The sequence below is a fragment of the Chamaea fasciata genome, unplaced genomic scaffold (genome assembly GCF_029207755.1).
Source record: "Chamaea fasciata isolate MVZ Bird 193981 ecotype frontalis unplaced genomic scaffold, bChaFas1.0.hap1 SCAF_16, whole genome shotgun sequence".
NCBI classification, from domain to species: Eukaryota; Metazoa; Chordata; class Aves; order Passeriformes; family Sylviidae; genus Chamaea; species Chamaea fasciata.
In genome coordinates this window covers 7,263,980-7,285,694 of record NW_027094101.1, presented here as the reverse complement: position 1 = coordinate 7,285,694, position 21,715 = coordinate 7,263,980, and the positions used below count along the sequence as shown (strand labels likewise).

General features: G+C 42.6%; 1 protein-coding gene across 1 annotated transcript in view; it reads right to left on the bottom strand.

Moving 5' to 3' along the window:
• SDK1 (sidekick cell adhesion molecule 1) overlaps positions 1 to 21,715 on the bottom strand; it is a 391,467-nt gene that overhangs the window by 124,357 nt on the left and 245,395 nt on the right. The window contains exons 10-15 of the mRNA XM_066198540.1: positions 17,683 to 17,877; positions 16,371 to 16,487; positions 15,653 to 15,820; positions 13,537 to 13,639; positions 12,268 to 12,444; positions 3,533 to 3,669 (exon numbers count right to left, since the gene is read on the bottom strand). Of these exons, the coding sequence (XP_066054637.1) occupies positions 3,533 to 3,669; positions 12,268 to 12,444; positions 13,537 to 13,639; positions 15,653 to 15,820; positions 16,371 to 16,487; positions 17,683 to 17,877 (897 nt within the window). The remainder of the gene's footprint in view (positions 1 to 3,532; positions 3,670 to 12,267; positions 12,445 to 13,536; positions 13,640 to 15,652; positions 15,821 to 16,370; positions 16,488 to 17,682; positions 17,878 to 21,715) is intronic.

The window sequence follows — 21,715 nt, the reverse complement described above, 5'->3', positions numbered from 1 at the left end:
ATTGGCACAACGTGATGAATCTGAGTTATATCATTACCTCACAAAGCACAGATATCCCAGAATACAATAAAACAAAAATGGGCTTTTATCTTAATTGTCCTCAGCAGAATTCTGTAAGTCTTAATTCATTTCTTCAGTTAAAAGACTATTCAGAATATTTTTTTGATTAATTCCTTCAGTCTAAACATCTTTGGAATAAAATAAGCATATCCCCTCCTAACTCCATGAAGACACTTCATTGGAATTCTGAGGTAAATCACAATGGGGCTAAACAGGTCATGAAACATCCAAAATTATATTAGTGCAAATGACAGCAATGCATGGTACTATTTATTTGAAAATCCTATTTCAAATCAAGGTTCACATTCTTGGCTCTGTGTGGGCAGGAATACTTAATGACTGTGTTTCCTTGGAACTGTGTTTTTCAAATTAGATTATAAATTTGCCCCCAAATGTTTAAGGCCATATGTCTCAAGTCACCCACAGACACAGTCTACTGTGAATACTTGTATTTTGATAATTATTGCATTGTGCCAAATACATTAATTTTAAAAATTAGGTGTCTACAGTCATTCATATTCCCAGAAATTTATGTGCACGATCTGCCACTGTTTTTTTCCCCTCTAATTAAAATAAGGGTTTTGTATCTCTTTACTGAATTGATATTAATGAAAAGGAGTTTTAATCCATGCCAGGTGGAGTGACACGCCTCCCTCTAATGCAGCTGGTAATTAAACCTCTGAAATTTATACTTGTTATTTTGAACTCTCTTCGGCTATTTCTCTGCAACAGACACTGTTGTGTATTCATTTATGGTACATGCTTCAAAACCTACCATGGATCCTAAAGCTGTGAGAGAGTTATTTGAAACAAAACAGGTTAAAAAAACCAACAAAACAAGGCTACATTTCAGCACCTGTAAGCAAAACACTCAAACTCCAAACATTCAAACCACACAGAACTAAGAACAAAATCAGCACAGCTTTGCTAACTGGAAAATAAACCATAATTCTGGTGTCCCTCCTCCAGTTTTGAAAGTGAAGGGGGATTGGGATGGGAGGGACATTGCTCTGCTGTGACAGTGACAGAGCTTGAGGAGGGTGTTCCCTTTCTCCCTGACAGTCGCTCCTCCTGCAGCAAAAAAACCAAACAGAAATTGTCTTTGAAAAGCAAAAAGAGTTTCTGCACAGTCATATCAGACCAAGCTATACCAACACAACATCAAATGCCAGCTTCATGCACAAACAGTGCTTGGCATGGCTGGGAACAAAGAGAAGGTGATGGTTTCCAGAGGAGCAGGAGGCCTGGAGAAGCTAAATATTAACTACACACTGCTGAGATCAAAAATAACCCTGAAAAACAAACACTTCAGGAAAACAGAAACCAAAACAAGCCAGTGACGGAGTGCAGACGTTACAGTCAGTGTTCCAAACCAAAATCACCGCTGCCATTGCTGATTGTTCTGTATACGTGGAACAAGAGAGCACAGCAACTGTGGAATATCCGAGGGCTCAGATCCTCCCCTGTTCTACCTCTCTGGGCAATCATTCACACATTGCACATAAAGGCAAAGTAAATAAAGACAAAGACTTAAAGGACAGCAAGACCTGGGATATTTCTGGGAGTTAAGCTGCTCAGTTCACAACAAACCTGGCCTGTGTTTGGCTTTTGGAGCTTTGAGCTGTGGCAGGACACAGACCTGTGCTTTGGGACAATGAGACCCTCTCAGTGGCAGATTGCAATGGCATCAGCCAAAATTATTTGATCTATCACAGAGTGAGCAGTGGTTCACAGGACCCTGTGGTGTTCTCAGGGACTGCGTGCGTGCTTTCCAAAGAGCTGCTGTTGATTTTGGCTGAGCCGTCGACAATTTTCAGTGAATTAATTCTAAAATGATGGCACATCTACCCCATTCCTATACAACTGCAGAGCATCCTTGGTAGAAAGGACTTGAAGACCTTCCAAACTCCTCCATGACACAAGAGAGATGACAGAATGAGATGATCTTTAAGGTCCCTTCCAACTGAAACAATTCCATGATTCTCCTGGCACGGAATGAGCTGCCTGTTCTTTCAGGGACTTGTCCCAGTCGATGAGCCCACTGCAGGACCCAGGTGCACATGTTCTGCCACCTCTGTGCTGCCTCTGTGCAAATACAGCTCTAGGACCTTTGCATCATGTTCCCTGACTGGGACTTCACTGACTTGTCATCAACAAAGCCACTGGGAAACAAGGAGCAGAAGGGTAACATCCTTGGGCAGAAGATCAGGGAAGGAAAAGAAGAAAAATCAGAATCTACTGACCTGTGATTATGGGAGGGAAGGAGAGAAGAGTGAAAATAAAAAGGAAGGTGGTGATAAAAAGGTGGAGTATCAGTGCAGGACCGTGGATTTTCTCAATCATTTGATACAAAAAGATCAGGAGTCTTTGCTTGAAAAGAACTATTTTAAGGACAGCAGTCCTGGGCATGACTTTGGATTTCTGCTAGGATTAGAAACCTGCACTTTGCTTAACAGTTGTCAAGATCATCCGTTCTGGGACCTTCACATCTGAGAAGTTCTGCACTCCAGCCTGCAAAGCAAAAGGCTGGTATGTGATCTGAAGCTCAAGCTTCCCCTCAAGCTCTCTGTGTGGCAAAACAAACTGCTGCTCTCCAGATAATCAGAAATCAGAACTGTTTCACATTCAGTTATGCAGTGACTAATTTCCACATGTCACAAAAAGTGATGCTCTTAATTTTTTCATCAAGAATCAATTGTTCAGCTTGGATTTCCAGCTCGTAGGGTGATAGAGATTAGAAAGTATTGCCAAGGTGACCGATTTCCATATAACCTCATCTTTCTATCAACTCCTAAAGAGGCATTAGCAGTGTCCCTGAATAACCTTGCAGACTGAGAGCCACGGAGGGCCTGGTGTACAGCATGATAAAACTGGGACGTGGCAATTCCCAATGCCCAGGTCTGTAACCCAGGAAGTCAGGTGTTTGGATTGCATTCAAGCATCCTCAACCACCTAGCTAAAGGAAGGGTGTAAAATGATAACCTAGAGAGAGCAGAGAAAATAGATGAGCCCACAGAGAGGTAAGACAGCAGTTCCTCTTGATATCCAAGTTTGTTCCTTTGACAGACCATCAGTTCCTTGAATTATCACCCTTTGTGCATCTTTAGGTGAAACTGGGGCTCTGAACACACCAAGACATCCATGAAACTGGAGAAAAAGACAGCCATAGCAAGAAACAAACTGACTACTGCTGTTTTACTGAGGAATGACCTGTTGTGCCTCAAGTCTGGCTGGCAACACTAGGGGTAGAACTAAGTCTTTCCTGTAAAATAATCCCTCCACTTCAGCCTTTACCATTCCACTCTTTCAGCGTGCAAACACCTGGGTGTAAAACCCCTTTGAGCAAGCTGGCTCTTGTTCAGCACACTGCAGCAGCGTTCTGTCAGCAGCTCTGGGGCAGAGATGAGCCTGAAGGAATAATTAAGAACACCACGAAGCTGCGAAGTGTTTGACCCAAACACGTGTCACTTACTGTTCTCAGAGAGCTCCACCACGTAGTAGAGCACGGGGCTGTTGCCGTCGAAGGGACGCACCCAGGAGAGCACCACGCTGCGGCTGTAGGAGGAGTTCAGGGTGGCCACCAGGTTCTGAGGGGAGTGAGGCAGCTCACTGTGGAGGAAAAGGGAAAGAGAGGGGAAAAAAAACCCAACAAACCTGTGATGGTTCTGACTCCTTTTTCTTCCAAGGTTGGGATTAATACACGGCAGTCACAGTTTCGTGTTTGGACTCGGTGTTTATTATTTCTTATCTATATTACAGTCTCACGAGCCGTGAGCTCTAACTAGCAAGTTAGAAAATGAAGGTAAAATGGAGCACCTCTAACTCTTTCCAAGGTTACTTAAGAGCTAATCACCCAATAACGAGGTGACACCTATATTATTATATTTTTGACCCAATAATAACCACCCAAGACCCGCAATGCCGACCTTTTTCACCCAGTTACAGAAAACCACCCAAACCCACGAAGAGGAAGGAAGAAGAAAGATTTAGACAATGCTCAAAGTCTTCCATCTTGCCCCATATATTACTATATCCTAAAATCCTAAATCTAAGTTTTTCACCCTGTGATATCACACAATACTATTCAAACTACAGGCCCACAACCTCAGTGCTATCACTTAATTTCGGAAGCCTGTTCCATGGCCTCAAGCGAAATGAGGTGTCTACTCGAGGGTCAGTGCCCTTCAGAACAGAAAGCCTGAAATTTTCAGCCTTCAGGGTTCTGACGCAAACCAGCACAGAAAAATGAATCCACGTTTCATTCAGCTCCAGTCTTAGAGGCAGTTAAAGGCTGGTGACATCAACCCCGTGTGATGATGGATATAAAACCACCAGCAGCTATTGTACAATTAAATAAATGAAAGACATCTCGGAATTCTTCACAATTTTATCCTAAAAAAATTATGCTGAAAGTCCCAAGGCTGATGCTTAGAACAGCTAATGGCCATGTCACTAAATGTGGAAAAAAAGCCAATTTTCATCCTGTTTTTGACTGAGCAAGTTGGTCAATAAATTTCCTCTCTCGCTTTTTGTCCCTCCTTACAATGATGTCCTACAATGTGACAGCAGTGATACGTATAAACAGTAAAACACATGGGAGATATGATTTAACATGGAATTTTTCATACTCAAGGAAGCAGAAGACATTGACACTATCCACACAGAGCGACTAATCAAAATTACCATATGTATTCTTAGGCTACAGAACAGCTTGATTTATTCACGGATTCAGGCTTATCCTGTCATGGGTAGAATCCTTCCTCCCTATAATAAGGATTTTTTTGGAAGCACCCAACCAGAAAATGTACTGAAAATGCCTGCAGAAGCCCCATGGAAATACAACATAAAACATTTCAAAAACAAAAATAAAACAGCAGCTCAATTAAAATGTGTAATCTCTACACATAAAGGAAATTTGTGGAAAAACATTTCATTTGTACCCATTGGCTGCAAGTGGGAGCTGCATGGTGAAGTGAGAACGCTAAATTCTGCCGCAACCCTTAAATGCTGATGTGTTTTAAGAGATAAAAGCCCTTCAGCATTACACTTAAGCATGATTTTTGCTCCTTATCACCCTGATTCCTAAGGGGAACGAGGGTTTTGGAGGGAAGGAAAAGCAAGGAGGGCCAGTTTTTACCCCTTCAATCTGCCCTCCTCCCCAGAAAGGCTGAGGGTGACCCTTCCACAGCTCAGGCTGGAGCAGAAAGCCATGAGGGCACTCACATGCTTAAATTAAAAACGCAGTAATTCCTGCCTGTGATGTATTTTGCCACTGAAGGCTCGGAGTTATTTAAAAACCGCAACTCCTCAGCCACTCACAAAAGTAAATACAGGCTCTGGCTCCAAGCCAGAACAATAAATATGTCCTGGATTTCTGTTTCTACTGGAAGATTGAGGAACATATGGAGAGCCAGACAATAGTTTTATTATTTTTCTGTTAAAGCCGTGAATGCTTTTGTTTACGCGTTTCTGATGGATACACACTGTGGAGTTAGCACCAAAAAAAACCCCCAAAAAACCCAGGGAGAAAATATCGCTGGAAGAGCCCAAGAGTGGCAAGAAAAACACACAGCTAATGAGGCACCAGAAGCAGAAGGCACTTCCCTGCCCACCTCTCTCCAGGCAAGAGGGGTTGATATTTCCTAAGGCTAAACCTGAGACTCAAAGCCTTGTCTCATCTCATTTGACTTTAAACGTAGAACCAAATTAGCAGCACAGTGACCCCAGGCTCTTTGTGTAGTAAACACGGAATGACACCTCAGGGTGTGATTCAGATCTCAACTTCATTAAATCGCTTGCTTGAGATGCCTTGATGGTGAGGAGTTTAAGTTGAGTGTTCTCACTCCAATCTGGTCGCGCACTGACAGCTCAGACGTGGCCGGTTTGGGGCTGAAACAAACATCAGGCACAGCGAGGAGCACGTGTGGGCCCAGAGGGAGCAGATTTTGAACACAGCACTGTGAAATTTTGGATGAACACGTTTAGGGAAGAAGGGGACCTGGAAACAAAGCAGGAGGGCAGCTGACCTGGGAGACAGAGTGTGGCTGTCACTGGAAAGTGTGGGGGTGTAAGATATGGCCGTTTACCCAGGGACTACAGGAGTGTGCTGCTTAATTTTGAATGAAACATTAAATTATAATAAACATTAAACCTCCACCACAATTTATCATTATGTCCCAGGCAAGCTGGTTGGAAAAGTTTTTTGTGATTAAGCTGGCAAAGGTGATTACTGAAGGGAAGAGTGAAACGTCTTGTTGCTACATGGCTCACACAAGTCCCAGTCCCCACTTCATTTATCACCAGTCCCTGTGGGGAAGAGCTCAGAGAGGGACTGTGGCTCCAGCTCCTCCTGGAAGACGATGGCCACAGAAGCAGCAGTGTGGGAGGAATGGCAGAGGGGGAGCTCACAGCAGATTATCCCCATGGATCTGCTTTCCTGGGCAGCAAATGAGCACTCCCGGTATATGTTATGGGTATTTTCAAGGTGTGCATTTGCTGCTCTTGATGTCCCATACATTAGAAGGGCTCAATTAACAGCTCATTTGAAGATAGACACTACACATTTAAGAAAGACTTAAAGCTCTTTTAGGAAAGAAAGACTTTAAAAGACTTAAGAAAGACTTAAAGGTCCCTTCCAAGCGCACAGGACTCAGAAGACTTTTGAAGAAGAGAGGAGACTTCCTTTTCCCTGTTTTTTAAATGCACAAACTGGGTTAAAACCTGAGGTTTTGTTTGCTTAGGATTTGGGTTTAGTAGATTATTCTCTCAGACTGACAAGGACAATCAGCAGCAGCACGAGGGAAATGGGCACTTTCTGTTCAGACAGAGATTGAGTAGCGTGAGCTGCCGCCTCCACCCGGGACACCCATCCACAAATATCACAAATACTGGCTTTGTCTTTACCCAAACGCGTCCATGCTGAACAGCAACAGATGGTGCTCACAGATTTAAACCCCTCGAGGCAGACAGAACAAGTGCCTAAGAAACACACCTGGACAGAAATAAATATTTAAAGCTACAAAGACATTTCAGCACAGGAGTGTACCTCTCTCATTGTAGGATGCAAAAGCAGAGATTAATAAGTAGTAATTTCTACTTTAGCATGCACTTACACTTCGTCTCCTTCTCATTTGCTACCACATACCCTGTGGAAGGGATGATAAATGAGACCTGTACCACCATCATGAATATTCACATTCCCCAAAGAGATCACTGCTTCTATTTTTCCTTTAAGAGGATTACTTTTACTTGCTTCTCACACTCAAGAAATTATTGCAGAAAATTCTAATTTCAACCCTTTCTCAGGGTGAGGAGGACCTCAGACTAGAACTGGTCAGCACCAAGAAAGTGGATGAGCTTTAGGACAGTAACGCCCAGAGCACCGAACAGACCTTGACCAGACATGCAAAGTGTAATTCCATCATTATCTTTCTTTTGTTCACTGAAGCCCCAACAGGAAATATATGAAAGTTTTTCAATATAGAGTATCTTAAAACCTCATTTTTCTAATGCTGAAGAGTTGCATGGAGGCAAGTTTTCCATAACTTATTTTATGTGATAGCAAAATATGTCCATGGACACTTTAAAATCTGTAATTGATAGATAAGCCCAGGGTTAATGGCATTGCCACCAAGGTGACCTGAGGGAACTCTGACAAAGCAATTAAAATAGTGCATTTGCAAGAAAAGAACATGAAGTCACTGTGACAATCTGGGAGAGAAATATTAGCCAGTTGCAGATGATACATGCTCAAAACAGAAACCCTAATGTTTTGAGTCAGCTCATCACTGCCAGAGGGCAGCTGAAAAATTCACTCAGCAAACACATAGAGTGTTTTATAAAATTAGCTAAAAGCAGACTATTTGCTGAGAAAAATAAACCAGACGTGGTTTGGGGAGACTTCTGAGAAAAATGGTCCAACAGCAGGTAATAAGAGAGACTGTGACTGAAGAGGGGATTACTAAAAAGGCACAGGAGATTAAACAAGTTTGTGAAAAGCCCTGCTCCTGTTCCATAAACGATTCCCTCAGTCAGGTCCAGCAGGCAGGGTCTGCTCAGGAGCAGCTGGTTCATCTGCCAGGACCGATAACGGCACCGGGCTGAGGCAGGAGGGGAATGCAGCACTCAGCCCTGATGGCTCTGCTCCTACAAGTTAATAATGGTTTAAATTAACAAACGTGGCAACTGTTGCTCAGGACCTCGCAGTTTCTCTTGCAAAAGAATCCTCTCCAATTTATAAACGCAGGAAGAATTTGTGCCAGGCAGCCCCGAGTTCTGAGGCTCTTTGTCTCTCACAGGTCTGTAACAAGGGGAATTTTTGGAATTAAAGGGTTGCCGAGTTCCAGAGTGCACAGATTTATTCCCCATTTCAATCTGCTCAGACCTGGAGATGACTTGGGAAAGGGGTTTGAATTTTATGCTTTCTTTTTGCTGAAAACACCTACATTCCTGCTCTACCCTCAATGACAAACAGACACAATGGCATTTATTTCCAAATGCATTTCTGGGTGATATTTCTCCTTTGAGTATCAAGTGCACTCAGACTCAGCAGTGAACCTTGATTCTTGGATGACATCTCAATAGAGAGCTTGGAAAAATAAATAGAAGCCTTCTTTCCAGTGAGGAAGGAATAATATATTTTCAAGTTTGACATTCCTTCTGCTTTCTCTCCCTGGAGAAAGGAGAAGAGATGGGCTATTGGAATCAAGAAATGTGGGATCTGCATCAAGTTACATTTGTATCAGGACATTTTTGTCATTCTTACATTTTTATCTCTTACCCTGCATTGGCCATACCGATTTTAATTTTAGCAATAATTTTTTTATGGGATCTACTGAGAAGAAATTGGAAGAAGCAGCAATTATAAATACTCCAGTAAAAAGGGTATCCAAATTCATGGATAGATGGCTGACAAAGGCAATACTGTGCATTCCTGGCAACCCACTGGGGTTTATTATAAGTGCTTAGCTCCCCTCTCCTGCTTTTGAAGAAGACAGAACAATAATAACTCTTTCTCTGATGAAAGGGAACTGAAAGAAGATGAACTCGCTGCCAGGAATAAATTGCCTATTTTTGTATTACATTGTCCTCCCTATATTTTTGCATAGAAAAAGAGCCTAAAAGATTTTACGATATGTTGTGACATAACAGAGGCTTGTAGAGGGCTTTGCTTTTCCAACAATGCAGCATTGCCATACTTTGCAGTCACATTCATTCAACAAAGAGATCCTCTAGCATGGGCTGCAGACGGGCTGATATTGAGCAGTGGGTATCATCAGGCACAGACAGTGGTAATTCTGCATATTTTATACATCCTGAGAATCCTCAGGATACTTTGAGCTGGAATCAGCACAGTTTCCCATCAGGTGAGTGATACATGGTGATAACTCAGCTTATGCAGCTTTAGGAACAAGCCTTTTTTTCATATTTCAGGGTGGTGTTTACAGGACTATAAAGTAAGCTAAATGAAGCTGGGATGTTTCATAACATGCAATTACTTTCAGGATCAAACCCTGTGACTTGCAAGGATGCAAGAGAAGCGGGGGGCTCATCACCAAATGTTTCTGATATGCAGTTGAGAAACTCTACTAGGAGAAGTCAGTGTAAAATTAAAATCTATCTCTTGCAGAATAGAAACATCACTCGCAAATGTTTTACCTCATGCAAATCAAATCAAGTGATGTACATGGAGAATAAACACATTTAGTGGGAAGACAAATGAATGAATAGAGTATCTTGACTAGCAATTAGTTTCTGTGCCCAAGTACCATCAGTGCAAAATTGATGAGCAAGGTAACCTTTGGCTGCACTTTAGCAAGTTCTTCATTAGTTTTCTGGCTTTCCTTTGCAAATATTTTATTTCTTCTTTCATGCTGAGGAAGATGATCCATCCTGACTGCAGCACCAATGTGCTATCAGTGCAGCTTCTTCCAGCAAGGAGCACCACCTTTGTCCCCAAGCCTGACTTCCACCAAGGGGAGGCCAGGGAAGAGAGAGTTTTCTTTCCTTCTTTTCAGAGATTTGAAAACTGGACCACTCAGAGATTAAATAAGCTGAAGGTCGACGGTTTTCAATTGAATTGGTTTGAACAGAAATCAGTAACAAACTCATTTGTGCCTTTGGAAATTCCTCTTGACGGGCAGGAGGTGGAGGAGGGACATGCTGGTTCCTGGGGGAGAACAAGGTGGGCAGAGATGTGGAGTTGTCAGGCAAGGCTGTGTGGGACCCAGGACTATCCATTGGTGACTGCTCCAGTCTGTAAGTGGGTGAGAGGGCACCTTTGAACACTTGTCTGACATTAGTGCTCCTCAAGGCACTGAAGTGTGAGTGCTCATCGATGGGAACGTGCATGCCCTGTTTGTTAATGCTCTGCACAAGGGAATTATCTGGGAGCACGGGGAATGTTACAGATCTGTCATTCCTATACAAGCTGGAATTTAATTTAAGCTTTGCTTTCAGACGTTTCCTTTCCACATATTTTCTTCTTCATTTCACTCCTGTGGTATCGTGTATCACTCTTCCTCGCAGATCTGTGCTGCTGAGCCAAACGATAATGATGAAAGCTGCAAGGAAATGCAATGTTCTCTGGCAGTATTGCACTACCTGCAGCCCTGCTTTGAAATGAAATGTCACAATTCAAGGTATTATTGAGTGACTTATCAGTTACTTGACTTCTCTGAAAAGAGTGGGTCTGATAGATGGCTTTAATTCCTCCAGGAAAAACAGGAGATGGGTGATCAGCAACAGAACACCAAAGGAAGTAGAGATGATGCAGGATTAAGAGGCAGTCCCAGTGCATGGAGAGCCAGCCAACACAGCTGGAACAGCTGGGGTGCCTCAGCAGTGCACACAGGATGAGCTTCTCCCGAACAACTTCCAGCCCAGATCTCATGGACCATAAAAGAAGCTCCTCAGTGGTCAGTGGGGAACTGCAAGTAAATCCAATTCCCTGTGCTCTACTAGTCTGCACAGGGCAGCTTTTGCTCTTCACCATTAGGAAGCCGTCCCGCTGCTGAAGTGTTTAGCACATATTTATAGCTTTGAAACAAAGTCCAAGCTTTAACATTCTTTTCAGTCTTTACTCTGTGATTTTCTGCCCTCCATTCAAAAACCGCCTCAGAGAACAGCGAGCATGGTTATGTAGCAGCAATATATTCTGAATTGTCTTCTGCTCTTGGATTCCAACCAGCAGTAAAATGCACTGCGGGAGGAGAGCTGAGGAGTGCTTAATTAGAAAAAGAATGTATGACCGCTCTCGGAAAATGGGCATCTGATGGAGCCTTGGCACTGTCAGAATGATGCTGTATCAAACAGCCCTCTGCACAGCAAATCTCAGAGGTGAACTCATTACACTGCCAACCACACAATTGCCATCTTCTCTGAGACATCAGGCATGACCAGCAGAAACAGATGCAATTTTAGTTAAATTAAAGCGTGCAGCACTACTCGAGTAAATAAATAAATAAAAAACTCTACATAAAACATTACCACCTTTTTTTTTTTTTCTTTTTTTTTTCATTTGATCTGCTCCACACACGTACCAAACCCACAGCTGTTGCTTTTAGTGATAAAAATAAAATGGAAGTGCACTTCACCCCAGTGGAATGACAGAAATAGAAAATATGGAACCATGTAATGACATTTTTATAATCCTTTTCCAGAACTGAATGGCACTTCAAACATTTTCTTGTTTTTATTTTTAAAGATCCATAGGAATAAAGAAAGTCATCCATAAGAATATTTTTTTTCCTGAAAAATGATGCATATAGAGAATGCAGGAGTAAGCTATGCCCATCCAGGGACCAGCTATTCTGATAAATGTTTAACAGAGAAAAAATACTAAAAGGAAGAAAACATTTTCTTGTTTCAAAACTTTGGCATCACACCACAGCACCTGGGCTTCATGGGAAAGCCCTGCAGCATGGGGTGATAGAAGGATCCAGGTTTAAAGGGACCTTAAGAGGTCTCTGGTCCAAACTCCTGCTCAAAGCAGGCTCAGCCAGGAGATCAAAGGAATTTCATTAGCAATGAAACAGCCTTAATTTCCCTTAAAAACAAAACAAAACAAAATCAAAAAACAAAACAAAAAAAACCCCACCCACACTAAAAAATCAGAGCTGCTGACTCTCCACTTACAACTGAATGCTAGAAATATCCCTGAGATTGTTTGAAGCCCAGCGTAGTGAATATTTAAGCTGGAGTACTCACATCACTTCCAGCCGAGCTGTCCTGGAGTCGTTTCCTCCGGAAGAAATGACCTCACAGGTGTAATCCCCGATGTCACCCGACCACGTCTGGCTGATCAGGAGGGTCCCGTCTTTCTCCACTGTGATCCTGGAACTGCTGGATGGATTTATTACAATGCTGTCCTTCTTCCAAAGGTACCTGAGTATTACAATGTTTCAGTTATTGATTACTCGTAAGAACACCAGAATAGATTTATTTTAACTCTGCTGGAAGGGATCAGCTCCTGTCATGACATGTTAAAAATGACAGGCCCCTGCAGCTGCTTCCAAGAGCAGTGCCTTTTACAAATTTAAGTTTTAGATCAAGCGACCAGAATGAAAAATGTAATTCCATCCGAGATTTGATGTATTTTACAAGGAAAAGATGGAGTACTCATAAATGTCCAAGTTCTTAAGTTCACCCCCACCAGAACATTAACTCTGCAGTTAATGGTGGGTGTTGGCCCAGCTCTGCCAAGGCTCTGAAACATTGGACTGCCAGGATCAGAAACTTGTTGAAGGTTTGCTGGAGCTCACATATCAAGAACACACCTCCCAATATGTCACAGACGTGTGGAGAGCCCACAGGCCCACAGTTTCCCACCTCTAACTGAAATTTTTATACCCATATCTTTCTTTCTGAAGTTCTTTCTGCAATTCATCCTTCAAGCACTCTCCAAGCTCTTCCCTGCATTTTATTTCATTTGTATTGCTTTCAGAATACATTAATTTTCAGGGCAAATTTGTTTTCAAGTTTTGAGCTTCCTCTAAATGCTCTAATCCAAATTTTAATAGTCCAGACAAATTCTGGTTTCCTTTACACGGTTGGAACAGAGTATACGCCCAAGTTATTGAGATGTTTCCAAAATCATGGGCATCTCTAGTGTGGCTTTTATGCACCCCAGAGTAAACACTTCTGAAATCCTATTCCTTCTCTTTGGCTTTTACTCTCATTAAGTATCAGCCTCTGACAAGTTGGTTTTATTGATAGTGTATTAACCTTGACAGTAAAATCATGGAAGGCTATATTGAAGTCATGAAGTGGAACATAGCTCATTGTAAATAATACATAAGGCTGAAATGGAAGATGGGATTTATATGATTAATGATGCAGTGTACAACCTTATAATGCAGTAATCAGGGGTTTGGTGTGAAAATCTGGGGTCCTGAAACTTTTCACCTAACGCTATTCGTACAGCTTATAAAATTAAGCCGGGATGAACCCGCACGAACGAGGAGTGGCACCACCAACCTGATCGAAATTCTGGGGTCGTGAGTGGCCTCGCAGCGCAGGGTGGCCGTGGTTCCTTTGATCACCGTGCTGTCCTCGGGAGCGCGGACAATGGAAGTGCGATCTGAAAGGAACACAAAGCACGGCTCAGGTGAAATGAGAGCCTTTCGCCTCGGCTATTCACTCGCGGAGCAGCCACCGAGGCTTTGTCATTCAGAGCAGGCGGGACACCGCGCTTCAAGCCTCTGCTGGGAAGGTTCCCCTCTCTCTAAAGACGTTGTGGCACAGGTGACACGCTGTGGGGTGCGGAGAGGCACAGCAGCACAGGGCACGGGTTGAGTCCAGAGGAGAAGAATGGTAAAGCTCTCTGAACTCTCCTTGGGCTTGTGCAAGTGTCTGCGGCAACTCCCTAAAGTCTTAACGGTTGTGTGGAAGCAAACACTGAGTCAGGAAATGAGCCACGCTGTTTGGAGAGGCAAAAACACAAACAAGACCAAGGAAAATCTGTGCAAAAAAACCCCGCACTTAAAAATACTGAGAAAAAGGTAAACTTAAACAGCACCCCACAACTTCACCAACTCCAGGACAGCGGAAGAGCTCCTGGAAGAAAAAAAATCTTCCATATCAAAAAGGTATGTTGTTTACTCAAATGTTTCAGAACATCCTTACTCAAGCCCCTCCTGGAGGCTCAGAACACAATAATTGCTGTAACTACAGCAACCAGATCCGGTGAGAATGATCCCCATTATGTGTCACACACGGGAGCAGCAGCAGAGAGCATCGGCTGAGGCAGGGAGACAACCGGGATGAGCATGGAAGATATGTGGATAATGTTAATAAGTCCCAAATCCCTACAGAGATAATCAGCATCTACTGTGATATCTCACACATGCACAAGAAGGGACCATCAGCAAAATCAAAAGCTGACTCTAAACAGCATGGAATTTTTAGCATTACTCCTGATGTACCTATGTCAGACTTTTGGCTTTATAATGGTGCTGTTGCTACACAAACATTAGGTTATATTCACTTCTCTTCCCCTTATTCAGTACAATGAACAGGAACTATCTTTAATATCTGTAAGAAACATAGCTTTGATAATTAATAGGAAGGATCTCTTTACTTGATCCATACACCTGGATATCATTCAATTTACACCCTGCTGATATTTTTACCAAGTCTGTGATGTCAATTAGACATAAACACGATGGCCACATGGCACAAATACATTACAGATACTGCCAGAAATGTTTTCAGGTATTCCCAAGTTCAAAAGGAAAAACGTGGCTGATCTAGCTTGCAGAGTTTGGGGATTAATAAATGCCAAATATGCACCACACATCAGCAGCACAATCAGTACTTCAGGTGCTGGAGAGGAGAAAGGCCACAACATTTCTGTATTAATCCTCATGTTCTTCATTATTTTCAGTTGCTCTCAGTCCCAGCTCACAGATCATTATTTTGCACCTCAAGTAGCAAAAACCATGTTACACTTCAATTTAACTCACTTAGGAGTAACTCAGGTGAACCTCTTGGATCAGACTCACTTCCCCAGCAGAAGAAGCAAAAAAATAGAGAGATCAAGGGAAAGTTGATCAAAACCATTTCAGGGGATGTCCTGTCCCACACCAGTCTGTAGCGTGAGGGGTTAGTTGAAATCTGCTGCATTTTGATTTGGTTTCCAACAGCACCCAGAGCCAGAAAAAATACAAAAGAGTAAGGAAAATCCTATCTGTTGTGACTGTGGCCACAGCCTCAGTACCAGCACGGACTGGTGTGTGCTGCCTGCAGACTCCTGGAGGCAGGAACTATCTGCAAACAGCCAAATCTTACAAGTTAAAAGCTCGGACTTGCAACATGAGACGCCAAAGCAAAATCTGAGTAAAACTGTAATTGTGATTGAAGCTCTATTTAAATACACTTCCTTTCACAAAATAGAGATTTATATGCATAATTCCCCAAACAAAAAGGGTATTTGTGATGGGCTTCCTAAAATAGACACATTATTCCTATTAAATCACACAAGTAACTCTATTAATGAGAAAAGCATAATTACTTACGAAAATTTCCTGAGCATACAACAAAAACTGATTAATACTTGATTAAAGTTAGACTTTAAACAAAGCATTATCCTTACTCCAGACTGTCAGCATCACAAAAGCATTCAGAGCTCCTTCAGAGTTGGCTGCACAGCAAGTGTAGTTGCCGGCATCCTGCAGGAACACGGGCGTTATCTGGAGCCCTCCAGACTCAAGGAGAAGGAAGCGAGGGATCTGCACAGAGCCACTGGCTAAGATCTGCTCTCCTGAAACACACACAGGGAGGGAAGCAGCATGGTTAGTGTCAGCTGGGAGCAGGGACTGCAATTCCAGCTCTTCCCAAATGTTACATCCTGCCCAGGCCACTGATGGTGTTTTACACCACGACGACACAGACTCCAAACTTCAGAAGGCTGAAAATGACTCCTTTATTTTTGGGATGTGTCTCCCTTTTATACTATTCCACACAGACCAGTTTGATTGGTGACAAGAAGACAAACCTCTTCACTCACATTGGTCAGAGCAGAGGGACATCAAGAAGAAGTCCCTCCCAGGGAAAAGAACGTAAACAAAGTTACAGTTACAAAAACACTTCCTTTGTTAACAGAAAACTTCCTGGGAAAAGAATTTCAGAAAACCAAAACATCTCAGGCATGAAACCAGGGCTACAGGCCACTGCTACATGGTGGCCCCACAGCAAACCCGCTGCGCAGGGGAAGGGGGAAAGAGGCACTGGATGGATCTACAGGATCTCAGTAACAGGAATGGACAGGAAAATGTGGATTACAGATCTTCTACGAGGTAATAACTGGCTACCTTTCTTCCAGGAGATGGCAGGGCGTGGAGCCCCTGAAACTTCACAGGTCAGCACTGCTGTCATCCCCTCAGTGACTGTGGTGTCCTCCGGGGGCTGGATAAAGGCTGGCTTGATGTCTAGAATAAAAAATTCAAACAAACTCAACGCCTCACCCTCTCAGAAAGATCCTTTAACTATTACCGTGGACTACTTTACATCCACTTTTTTATAGAGCTGATCATGGAGAAGGACATGACAGTAAGACATGAAAACCTTTCAGCAATGACTGTAACCTTTTCTTATTCATCTCCCAGGAATTGCCTAATCCTGTTTATTACCTACACAGGAAATAAAAATCTATCAGTGCTTGTACCTCTACAAATGAGACAGGTTAAAGAAAAAGGAAGATAAAGCTCAAAATGGGTGTTCGGGGGGAACTTGAGAAATCTAGATAAACAAAACTATTTTCCTTAATCTTCATAACAGAGTTCTTTAAGATGAAAAGTGACTTGAGAAAGGCATTAACTTTGAAACTTAAATGTCAGCCAAAAGAATTTAGAACCTGAGCCTTCTCCAAGACATTTTCTAAGTTTCTTTCTCTCTTATTTTCCCCCAGTTGCATTTTATTGCAGTTTTTCTCCTGCAGTTTCCTAGATCTATATTGAACTGGGGCTGATTTATTTTCTGAGGTCAGTAGGAATTCTGGTCAGTATGTGCAAAGTGCTCTTGGGCTAAAAATCAGCTTCCTGAAGGGAAGTTTAATATTACAGAAATGACTGTTAATAATCACTGTTAAAAGAGACTACTAGGATTTGTAACTCTTCCATAGAGAAGCATGCACTTCATTAGCAAAACCATTTAATCCGACTTTTCGGCCAAAAAAGACATTTAACTTGAACTTTCTTTCTTTTCCCTGACCAAATGCAGTTGCAGACAAAGGCAAATAAAATGATAGCATGCACAACCACGAGGCAGTAACTCAAGTTCAGAATGGAATTACATTAGAGTAGAAATATGAAAGAAAGATAAAAGTATTTCACAATTAATTTTTTTCTTCTTTTCACTTAGATCTCTTTTTGCTGTGTGAAATAGGGGAGTTCACCTCCAGCCAAGCTCTCCTGATGTCATGGAGAGCTTTTCCACACGACTCAGCAGACCGTGCTGAGGCCACAGGGGAATTTTGGGTTTCCTTATAGCAGGGGCAGCTACCCTTGACAAGAAATCAATGTTCTGTGGGTTGAACTAAAGCAGCTGAGAGAAACGTGATGGGCATGGGGTCACCTACAGGGATGACACCTCCCGCCCCACCCTGTGCCACCTCTCTTGACTCACTGGTGACGTCCAGGTAGGTGTAGGTGTGGATCTCCCCAGCCTGGTTGCTGGCGAAGCACTGGAAGATGCCGGCGTCCTGTGGCCGCAGCGCGTGGATGCGCAGCCCCCCGCTCAGCAGCACCTTGTACCGGGGGTTCTCCAGCCTGCTCAGGGGAACTGAGTCCTTGTACCACACCAGGGTGGGGATGGGAACGCCTGCTCAAGCAAAAATAAACCACTGTTAGCCTTTGCAAAGCGTGTTTATGTCATATCCCTGTCTTCCCGTCTTTCTACGCCAATTATTTATGTTTTTTCCAAGCTGCTTTAGATGGAGGCTGCATCTCACATTATCAATGGTAATAACACACTGCAGGACATGAGGGAATAAAACCAGCAAATGCTAAGGGGGAATGTTGAGAAAACATGTTATCAAATTACTTTCTTCACCCAATCATATTTCATGCTACTACAAAATAAGATTTGGAGCAATTTCATGTTGAAAGCCAGAATCGTGCTCCTTAAACAGCAGCAGAGTGGCAATACAGCCAGTCTGTAAGACTGTTCCATCCCAAATAAAATTCCTCTGTGCTTCTGTAGTAAGATAGCAGAAATACAAAGGAAATGGCAAATAACACATGAAAAATGAAGTGCTCACATGGCTGTACTTGAGTCCCAATTTAGCAGCTTAGTTTGAGCCGATGCACAAACAACATATTGCCAACAATAGGATAGCTTTAAATTATTATTATTTTTATTCGGTCTCAAGCTTTACCTGCTATTTGAAAAAAGAAGGCATAAAGAGAAATAAAATTCCTAGCCTAGATAAAACTTACGGTCCCATTTATTCCTGTTTTCTTTCATGTGCATGTTCCACAAACCCTGACACAGTTATTTCACACATATTTTTGTTGCTGTCATGTCCCCGTCAGCTGGGATGAAGTGGCTGTAAATTTATTATACACAAATAATGTAAGATTCTCTTTTCCTCAAGAGATGTCAGGGGCCTAGAACAGTCTTAGACAGCTGTTCCCATCCCACTGCTCATATCAGACAATGTTTTTTCTTTACATCTCAGAAATCCCTACTGGATCAAATGCTGGGGGTTCTGTGCAGAGATCAGAAGAGAGGCAGGTATTTTATGATGTGATTAGATAATCACTGAGTAATTAAAATTGGAAAAAACCTCCAAGATCATCATCTTCCTGGGCACCTTCTTCCTATGTCTGATCACCCTTTCTGGGAAGAAATTCCTCCTGATATCCAGCCTGACCCTCCTCTGGCACAGCTGAACACCGTTTCCTCTCATCCTGCCCGTTGCTCCCTGGGAGCAGAGCCCGACCCCAAACTCGCTACAACCTCCTGTCAGGGAGTTGTGGAGAGCAAGAAGGTCTCCCTGCTCTTCCTTTTCTCCAGGCTGAGCTCTCCCCAGTTTCTTCAGCCTCTCCTTACAGGATTTACACTCCAGACCCATCCATTCCTTTCCCTGGACACACTCCAGCCCCTCAATGTCCTTCCTGAACAGAGGGTCCAGAGCTGGGCACAGCACTTGGGGTGTTTTTGAACACTTTTCACTTAAAGCCTCAGACCTACACAATCTTTTGTAATAAGGTAAGAGACCACAAACTTAAATTCACGGGGGAATGAAATTTGCCCAAATAGGGAAGAAGTGTCACCGAAGCAAGCAGGATGGGATGTCACTGATGAATTGAGCATCTGCAGACAATGAATTTCACTGCAATGCTGGCAGTCACTTGATGTTCTGAGAGCTAAAGTGCCATGGGAAGATCTATATAATCATCATTATGATTTTAAAACTCCCCAAGTTAAATACTACTGTGTTATACTTCCATTCACATCTTCTCTCAGTATACTTATTCTCTTTATAGAGACAAAAGCTGTGTTAACTCTGGAAAGAATGTATGTACAAACAATGTAAGGAAACGACTGAAAAACAACATCCAATTGCTGTTGTTACTTTTATAAACATGTATAATTTGCTTCAATCACCTCTGATGCTTTTGTTCTGCGGATAAAATAAAATGTACTCATAATGCAGATAATCATCTCAGGAAGAAACCCACTATGTAGAAGTGCATTGTCTGATAGAGAATAGACGTGGTGCAGGAGTTTGCAATAGGCATAATTTAAATTTCATACAACAGCCCATACACAGAATTAGAGTAAATTTCAATGTTCACAATTCTCGGTGAGAGTGTTATTCATCTCTTGAAAATCCTCCTGGGCAAATACAAATTATCATTGAGTAATGAAGAAACAGATGATGCAAAATGGAATAGTTCTCCTGATGCTGAGAAGCTTGGAAATTATTTCAAGTTTAAATAATAGCAACTCCATTTTCCCACACATTAGACTTGATAGGCACCAAGGAAATAATGAAATCCTGCATTCAGAACAGTCAAACCTTTAACATTGGTGTCATTCCATAAATCCCATTCTACTAACAGTATTGGCAAACCTTCTAATCCTATAATCACTCTGAGATACACCTTCCTATCACCAGCTCAGCTGACAAACTGAATATTACCATCTCTATTTCAGTTACGGGTATCTTCCTCCACTCAAAGTTATGAGTCTGAATAATAGGATCTTATCTGAGCACTCTGATGCCTGTCAGCAGCATTCATTTGGGTTTTAGTGATCTTCCCAGAGAGGTTTGTCTTCCAAGTTGCACACACGTTCTTTTCTAATTTTGCTACCTGTTTGGCTGTAAAAATGGTTAAACACGGCTTTTCTTCTCTTCCTCTTCTACCCACCTTACAACCTTTCCTCTCCACACACCCCCAAATGGAATTTTGCTTCTTTTCTTCTCTGAACACCTTCTGGTGAAAAAATTGTGAAGAGAAGAAAATGTTTTAAAGACCTTTTGCACTCTACCTTTCCAGGCAGCATTGGCCCGACCCTGCTGCTCGAGAGGTGAGAGTGCCCAAAAGACTGGCAATAATAAATAAAATAACCTTATTTCTCAGTTGTGTGCAGCACTATTCATTTCTCACAGACAAAATAATCTGGTGTCAGGGGGGGAGAAGGGAAGGCAGGAAACAGAGCCGCTGGTTCTGGCTTTGCCACTTCTTCTGTAACCTTGGGCAAATAACTTATGGAACCCGAGGCTGAGCTCCTCCATCTGTGAAGCAGCTGCTTGACTCTCTGCCAAATTTAGCTTAAGAACCTCGATGAAAGACTCAGAATATTCACTGTGTCATCTTTGTTATTTATTTTTTACCGCCTCCTCCAGATCCCAGTGAGCTACTGGGGAATCCCCAAAGCATCTCTACCATCTACTTTCTAAACAGGTAGAACTGGAGTCCAATTAACTGCGCTCCCCAGACACCCCCACCACTGCCTGCAGCTCTAAACCTTCCACAAGCAAATGAGAAAGAGCATTTAAAGGAATGCCATTGAACATTCAGGCAGCATCGGCCACTGCTGGAAGATAAACAGCAGAGCCTGGTTCCTGTGGCCTGATACCCTGAAACTCCATTACAGGGAGCAGGGAGCTGGTCGCTGCAAGTTGCAATTTTATTTACAGTTAATCTCTGCTTATACTGTGAAATTAATCTGTCTCTCACACATCCATAGTGCACGAATTCTTGGCAAATGGGCTTTGTGCACAGAACCTGATGGGGCTGGGGAAATACAGTCTGTCTCCCATTTGTAGCAAAGGTAGAGGGCAGCTCTGCAGTTTCCCCAATGCTTTGTTCTCCCAGTTGGGAGCAGGGAGGCAGCAATCCTCATTTACCCTCTTTTAAAGTGCTGGCAATTTCCAGATCTGTGTAATAATAGATCAAAATTGCTCTATGTTTAATTCCAGTACCTGCCTCTTATATGTGTCATAGATACTCAACAAAATAATCCACAAGGAAACAGGTTTTCATGCTCCTGCACTACATTCATCAGCAAATCAGATGTGCACTACAAGAGTTGAACAGAAATAATTAATTTTGTTTAATTTAATAGGGGTTCCCATATCTCCACTGAGAATGGTTATGAATGCCCCATTAACCCCCTTGGGAACTAAATTGCTCAAAGCAAGAGT